This window comes from Lolium rigidum, chromosome 7 (genome assembly GCF_022539505.1).
Source record: "Lolium rigidum isolate FL_2022 chromosome 7, APGP_CSIRO_Lrig_0.1, whole genome shotgun sequence".
In the NCBI taxonomy this organism is placed as follows: domain Eukaryota; kingdom Viridiplantae; phylum Streptophyta; class Magnoliopsida; order Poales; family Poaceae; genus Lolium; species Lolium rigidum.
In genome coordinates this window covers 150,692,387-150,700,313 of record NC_061514.1, presented here as the reverse complement: position 1 = coordinate 150,700,313, position 7,927 = coordinate 150,692,387, and the positions used below count along the sequence as shown (strand labels likewise).

Genomic DNA, 7,927 nt, shown 5'->3' with positions numbered 1-7,927 from the left:
AGCTAAGCAACTATGTCTTTGGAAGGAATTTCCTTTTATATGGTGTCCTGGAGTGGTGCTTAGCCGACACCTATAGCATGCAATGTTGTGAGTGTGCTACCTGCTTGCCTGGCGCAAGTGCTGGGTAGATGCATCTCCCCTTGTGGATCAGCTTGGCACATGAAAAGATCTACCCCTTCCATTTCTCTCTTTATTTTTAACATAGCCACTTGGCTTTACTACTTTTATTTTTTCTTTGTTTGTTTTGCGGTACAAGACAAAAGAAGAATAGAAGATATTTAGATAGGATTAGCTTAGTTTTCCTTTATGTATTCTATTCTTGTAATATTTGTAAGTTGTATTAATACTTGGATATTGTAAATGACTTTGTAAATGTGCATTCAATTAATAAACATGTAATTTTCCCTATTCTTAAGTTTCTATTTAATTTCTTATTATTGTCCTATTCCTGATTCAACATTGTTTGAATTATAATTGGAAAGTTATAATCTGAATTCAAATTTGAATTCAGATACTTATTTGAATTTTTCTTCTATATTTTATTATAGATGATTGTTTGGAACCCAAATTCCGATTATTGTTTGCATAGTTCTCACTTATATTTGAGTCAAGTTTCACTTGCCTTTCTCACAAGTTCAGAAATCAACAAAGGTCATGTCAAAGTTTATCGCACTAATGTCGATGACCTTAGTCAATTCCTATCAACACAAGCGAAACCTTGATCTCTGTGTGTTTTAAATAAAAGCGCGAAAATTCCCCAGATTTTCTATGCATGAATGCAATGCACATATCTGTTTCCTCTATTTTTGTAACCCCATTACCTGGGATATTACACTCGAGGCGGCGGACCTCTGCTCACCGAGGCTTTCCCGGCCGAGCTTCTTCGCGCCACCACCTCCCGCACCGGCCACGCCCAGCGCCGCTCCGCTCCGCTCCTCTCCGCTCCGCACCGCTCCTCTCCTGCTGCAGACCTCGCCGGACTCCGCCATGACGCCGTGCCGCCTCCCTCCCCGGACCTCCGCCGCGCGTCGCAGAGCCCGCAGAGCCCCTGCACCGCCGCCCGCACTAGCCCGCCGCGCCGCCCATGGCGTCCCGCCGCCGCACGAAGGGGACCCGCCGGGCGCGCCCGCCGCGCCCGCCATCTTCGACGGCCAGGCGTGGCCGCCACCGGCCGGCCCGCGGCGGCGGCGGCCGGAGGAGGAGCTTCGGCGGCGGTTTCTCTAGGGATTGGCGTGGGGAGCCTCCGGAGCCGCCCGTGCGTGGCGGCCCGGGAGGGGAAACCCTATTTTTAAGCTACATGCGACTGATATTGAACATGAACTGGTACTCAATTACTCCCCAGATGGTGGGATGACCAAATAAACCTGGCCTGACCTAAATAACCCTAATGAGCAGGTTAACTAGTCCAGTTAGAATATAAAGCATATTCTAGGAACAATTTGATAAAAGCTATGCATTTCTAGCTGAGCAGACCCATTCTTACATGGTTTTGTTTTATCTGTCGATGTTATTGTCCTGAAAACTTCATTAGATTACAAATCTGCACCTGATAATTGTCTTGTTTATTTGGAGGAGAGTTTAAACTAATTAACTATCCATCTTTAGTACAGCTCAAGGAAATTGTCTATTTTAGTTAGAAATTAGTCGACGCTTTCAAAAGAAATAAACTCTTGAACTTAACCATCTGATCAACGTGGAAATGGATACCATCCTGCATCGAAAATCAGTCTGTGTGTGGCAGTTAAGTCCGCAGTTACCCCAAGAACATGCTCGATGGCTAGTACTCAGTCTATTCTGGACTATTAACTGTCGCAAATTTAAACAAATCTGCGATGGTTCCTTTTAAAACGAATCTAGTGATACTTTTTTTTTTTGTTATAAGTGCTGCCTACTTTTTCTGTAAAGTTGATCAAGTTCTAACAGATTTAACTTGGCACAAAATGCTAAAAGCACACTTATATCACAGAGCTCATAACAGTGACACTAATCCTGATGAACGTGTATCCGAGGGTGATAACGGGTGCACCAAAAATGGAGTTACCACCATGGAGAAATAAAGAAAAACCAACACGTTTTCTCATCAATTATTGCACATATATTCACACGATAAATCTAGGATATATGACACTTATTTCGAAACGGAGGTACTAGTACGCAACAAACCAATTCAGGAGGGGCAAGTGGACCCAATTAGACCTGGAAAACAGCCATCTGGTGTAAAGTGAACAAAAATGAAGTTACCAACCGTAGAAAATGAAGAAAAGACAACAAGGCTATACACCAGATATCTCATCAATTATTGCACGGACGGACGATGCTGGTATATCCCAGAGAAACCACGAGCAGAAATAGAAAGTCTTCGGCGGCCGAAGACGAGGACCAGCTAGCTGCGTTACTCCTCTACACCTCGTTTCTCTTCTTCCTCCCCCTCTCCTCCGGAAATCAGAGCAAACCGCCACCTCGCCCAATAATACAGTGAACTTCATCATAATTCACAATTCTTTATGGTTTCCACGGGAACTCTCCCACGGCCGCTTTCTCGTTTTTGGCTCACTCTGCACCAGACTGCATGCCGCTCTATTTAAAGGAGCCTCCCTTCCTCTTCCCCCTCCAATGCGAGCTGCAGCAGACCAATTCGCACGCCAGCTCCATCCTCGAGTGTATTGCTTCCTCCTTGTTACTACCACCCTCAGGTTTTGTCCGGCCGTCTTCGGCTCTCGGTCGGCCGACCCAACTACCGGCGAGGGACGACCGCCGGCCGACTGACCGACCGACCTTCACCGCCGGCCCTGTCCGTGAGTCCCCTAAGCCTTGGTAGGTACCCGCCGTCTCCTCCTTACAAGGCATGGCTTGTTTCTCTCGCACAGTTACCGTATCGTCTGCTATCTGTTTTACAAAACAAGAAGAAACAGAGCGCATCATCGATCTCATGTGTTCTTCTTTCTTCTCAGTGTTTATCCATGGAAACGGATTCTTTCTGAATGTCCTACCATCATCTGCTATCTGTTTTACAAAAGAAGAAGAAACGGAGCGCATCATCGATCTCATGTGTTCTTCTTCCTTCTGAGTGTTTTTCCATGGAAAAGGATTTTTTTTTTCTGAATGTCGTAACATCCTTGCTATGCCTGGACTGAAGTTGCATCCTTGTAGTAAAGATTACGCAGCCAAAATAAATTTTACAACTTTTTAGAAACGGAAACTTCTTAGAAAAGCCAACTTTTTACAACTCATTAACAGACGTTTTTGCTGCTATGAATAGTATGTGGTCCCACGCGTCAGCATGTTCTGGTAGTACTGGAAAAGATTCGTTTCTGCAAGACTAAACCCTGGATAGAACAGGTGTTGATGGGTTGGGAGTTTGGAGGTCAAGGGCGCACCCAATGAGGTTGCTCTGCGATCAGATTACCACTTAAACAAGTGGGATCTGTTATTATTTGGAACTAAGCGAGGGCGGTGTGCATGACCCAAGAAGATCTGCGATTAATTATAGAAAAACTAATCTTGCGTCATGTGAGGCTCCTAGTCAAAACTTAGTGCGTGAGTTAAACCCAGGGGTTGGTGTATCTGGCGTGTTTCAGTTGGCTGGAGGTCACACATGAATTTTTTTTTTTAAAGGGCAACATACTTAGATTGAAGTAGCCTATATTCTTGAAGAAAAAAACAGAGTATTTGGCGTTTAGTAAATTACACTCGACTTCTTTGTTGTTGAGGAAATCGGCTACAGAGTAATTGTCGTCACTTGTGCATGCTCGGTCTTAGTGATTACTCCGTATGTAGCAAGTTTTGTGCATATGTGACCGACTTGTGCAGCCTGTCAGTGTTAGGTGTCACATATCAGTCCATTTCATTCATTTACAAAAAAGATGACATGTATGCAGACGTAGCGCAGCATGTCGTAAATCTTACTAGCTTGCTCCCTGTCAACTCCTGGTACAATTTTGACTAAAATATGGATGCATGCATTGCACTACAAATTACATTGATGGTTGCTGATTTGTTTTACGCGCCAGCACCGTTTCCCAATGAATCTACAGCAACAGTTTTGAGTAGGCATTCATGATGCTGATTTATTAGGTGCCAGCAGTGCTACCCAATGAATCTTGAGCATTTATTTTACTATTCCTTAGCATCGAAGGAGTCATATTTGGGTTTATTTTCAAGGATCCCATGTCGGGTTTAAGCCAACCTCTTCTTCTTGGAAATGTCAAAAAGTTACATATGTACTTGATTTCCACACCACCACCATCTGATTCCTTGGAACCATTTATGCAGGCAGTAAGTGCCACGGGAGGCTAATTGTTTGACAACACCTGAAGGCCTCCAAGGTATTTGGAAGTGGGCAGCTTCGACATCAGCAGTAACCAGAAATGTCGCTCGAAGTCGAGGAGATACCTGCCCCGCTCAAACGCCATGACTCGCTGTTTGGCGATGCAGAGAAGGTCTCCCACTCGAAGCATCATGGCTCCCAGGTATACTTCTCCTGCAACTTGGTGTACATGCTACAGCAATGTTCTATTCGTGACAGAACAGTCTTACCATGGATTACTTTCCTTCGGGTAACGCAGGTGAGCTGGACGCGAACGCTGAGCCTTGCTTTCCAGAGCATCGGTATCATCTATGGTGATATCGGGACATCACCACTTTACGTCTACTCTAGTACCTTCCCTAACGGAATCAAGAACAACGACGATCTCCTAGGCGTCCTGTCGCTCATCCTCTACACCCTCATCATCATACCGATGCTCAAGTACGTCTTCATCGTGCTGTATGCAAACGACAACGGAGATGGTAAGCCATTTATAAGAATTTGGGCAAGATAAGCTGAAGTACTTGTGGTATTGCATTATAGTGTTGTCCAGTTGGTATGAAATAACAACTCACTGCTGTTGTAGGTGGCACTTTTGCGCTTTACTCGCTGATATCACGGTACGCAAAGATAAGAATGATCCCGGACCAGCAGGCTGAGGATGCTGCGGTGTCCAATTACCACATTGAAGCACCAAATTCGCAGCTGAGGAGGGCGCAGTGGGTGAAGCAGAAGCTTGAGTCCAGCAAGGCGGCCAAGATTGTGCTCTTCACCCTCACCATCCTTGGCACGTCCATGGTGATAGGAGATGGAACCTTGACACCAGCAATTTCTGGTAATGATAAAGCAAATTGAGATTCAGCTGTATTAGCTTCTGCTCTAAACAATGGGCATAGTACTATAGTTTAAACAAAGCGGTACTGATATTTGTTCATGGATGTGCTGTAGTGCTCTCTGCAGTGAGTGGGATCAAGGAAAAGGCGCCAGGCTTGACTCAAAGTATGTGAAAAAAGATCAGTATTTTCATTATTTCTTACCCTGTGCCCATCACATCTAATATTCATGATGTTGGCTCTTTGTACAGCACAAGTGGTCCTCATATCGGTGGCAATTCTGTTCATGCTCTTCTCGGTCCAACGTTTCGGGACAGACAAGGTTGGGTACACCTTTGCTCCAGTCATCTCGGTGTGGTTTCTTCTGATTGCCGGTATCGGGATGTACAACCTCGTCATCCACGATATCGGTGTTCTACGGGCCTTTAATCCGATGTATATAGTACAATACTTCACAAGGAACGGGAAGGCTGGATGGGTTTCACTTGGTGGAGTTGTCTTGTGTGTCACAGGTAACCTCTCTGACTGAAAAATGCAACTGAAAGGGGCTTTTATAGCCTGCAACCTGTAACCTGCAAGGCTGTAATCTGAACTCACTGGTTATCATATGAAACAGGCACAGAAGGTATGTTTGCTGACCTAGGACATTTCAACGTCAGGGCTGTTCAGGTAACAAGAAGCATATTTGTTACCTGCTTGAAGTTTATCATCACTCTAACCTTTACTATAGCTCTCAAAAGTAACAACCATTCCCTGCGATCTCAGAAGTCGAAACAGAAGTGTCTCACAGTAGTTCCTGTATTTCACTTGCAGCTCAGCTTCAATTGTATCTTGTTCCCGTCCGTGGGGCTGTGTTACATTGGGCAGGCCGCTTACCTGAGGAAATTCCCAAATGATGTTGCAGACACCTTCTATAAATCTATCCCAGGTACAAATAAATTAAAGACTGCAGTTGTGCTTCATGTAATAGACGTATTTGGTAAGCATAGCACAAGATCAACTCTCCATGTCTATGTTCCTGCAGCACCAATGTTTTGGCCAACCTTCATCATTGCCATTCTCGCTGCCATCATAGCAAGCCAGGCTATGCTCTCTGGTGCATTTGCCATCCTCTCCAAGGCCCTATCTCTCGGTTGCATGCCCAGGGTTCGAGTGATCCACACCTCACACAAATATGAGGGGCAGGTGTACATTCCTGAGGTGAACTTCATGATGGGATTGGCAAGCATCCTAGTCACGATCGCCTTCAAAACGACCACTAACATCGGCAATGCTTACGGTAAGCATCTAACAAAGAATAGTGCATATGCGTTGAGGCTTTCAGTATATGGAAAATAATGCTGAACATGTGCATTCATCTGATCCGGTGTTGGTGATGCGCAGGGATCTGTGTCGTGACCACATTCTCGATCACCACCCATTTGATGACTGTCGTGATGCTCCTCATATGGAAGAAGCACGTGATCTTCATCATGCTGTTCTACGTTGTGTTTGGCTCCATAGAGTTGATCTACCTCTCTTCCATACTGTCGAAGTTCATTGAAGGTGGATACCTCCCGTTCTGTTTTGCGCTGGTCGTGATGAGCCTGATGGCAACATGGCACTATGTCCAGGTCAAGAGGTACTGGTACGAGCTTGACCACATTGTGCCTATTAGTGAAATGACAGCACTGCTCGAGAAGAGCGACGTGCGGCGGATTCCTGGGGTGGGCCTTCTATACACGGAGCTGGTTCAGGGTATTCCCCCAGTGTTCCCTCGGCTGATCAAGAAGATACCATCCGTGCACTCCATCTTCATCTTCATGTCAATCAAGCACCTGCCAATCTCGCATGTGATTCCTGCAGAGAGGTTCATCTTCCGGCAGGTCGGCCCGAAGGAGCATCGGATGTTCCGGTGTGTGGCGCGGTATGGGTACAGCGACACACTGGAGGAGCCCAAGGAGTTTGCAGTATTTCTTGTGGATAGGCTCAAGATGTTCATCCAGGAGGAGAGCGCATTCGCGCAGATCGAACCAGAGAACGATGATAGCAGTGAAGTTCCAGAAACCCTGGCAAGGCCAAGGCGGTCCACGCAAACTGCAGTGCACAGCGAGGAGGCGATTGAAACACGGGTGAGCAGCCACTCAGGGAGGATCAGTTTCCATGTGAACCAGACAGTTGAGGAGGAGAAGCAGCTGATTGACAGAGAGGTGGAGCGGGGGATGGTGTACCTGATGGGGGAGGCAAATGTTACAGCTAAAGCCAAGTCCTCGGTCTTGAAGAAGATAGCGGTGAACTATGTTTATACGTTCTTGAGGAAGAACTTGACGGAGGGGCACAAGGCACTAGCCATTCCGAAAGATCAGCTGCTCAAAGTTGGGATCACATATGAAATATAATGATTATGCCCAAGTATGATGTGAGCCTAACCATGTGATTCTGGGTGCATGATGTTGATTACAGATGCAAGTGGGTCAACATTTTGTTGTAGTAAAGAGGGTAGAGGGTACCCTAATACCAACCCATTTGCATCTATAATGTTGATTTTGAAGGGCAAAGTGCCACTGTTGATTCAAGAAAGAGGCATGCAGGTGTGGGAGGGATTTTCTTTTGGTTGGAAGGTTTTCGTTTTCTCTGTACAGTGTATCGTAATCCGAATGAGTCCAATGTAAGGGTGATATTGCTTGAGACTAAAGTTTGACTGGTAGTGTGCTCACGCCTCCCAGGCATACGCAAATTTCATGAATCATGACATTTCCCATTATCAAAGGGGGAATAAAAGATACTCCGTACTGGGTTACCTTGCTTA

General features: G+C 45.7%; 1 protein-coding gene across 1 annotated transcript; it reads left to right on the top strand.

The window, feature by feature from the left end:
* Positions 1-4,292: 4,292 nt before the first annotated feature.
* On the top strand, positions 4,293-7,927 carry LOC124674154 (potassium transporter 1-like; the record flags this gene model as incomplete). The annotated part of the gene is given in 9 exon segments (XM_047210191.1): positions 4,293-4,469; positions 4,566-4,788; positions 4,893-5,141; positions 5,255-5,305; positions 5,391-5,651; positions 5,756-5,808; positions 5,953-6,067; positions 6,164-6,418; positions 6,523-7,927. Coding segments are annotated over 9 exon segments (2,304 nt in total). The 3' UTR covers positions 7,518-7,927.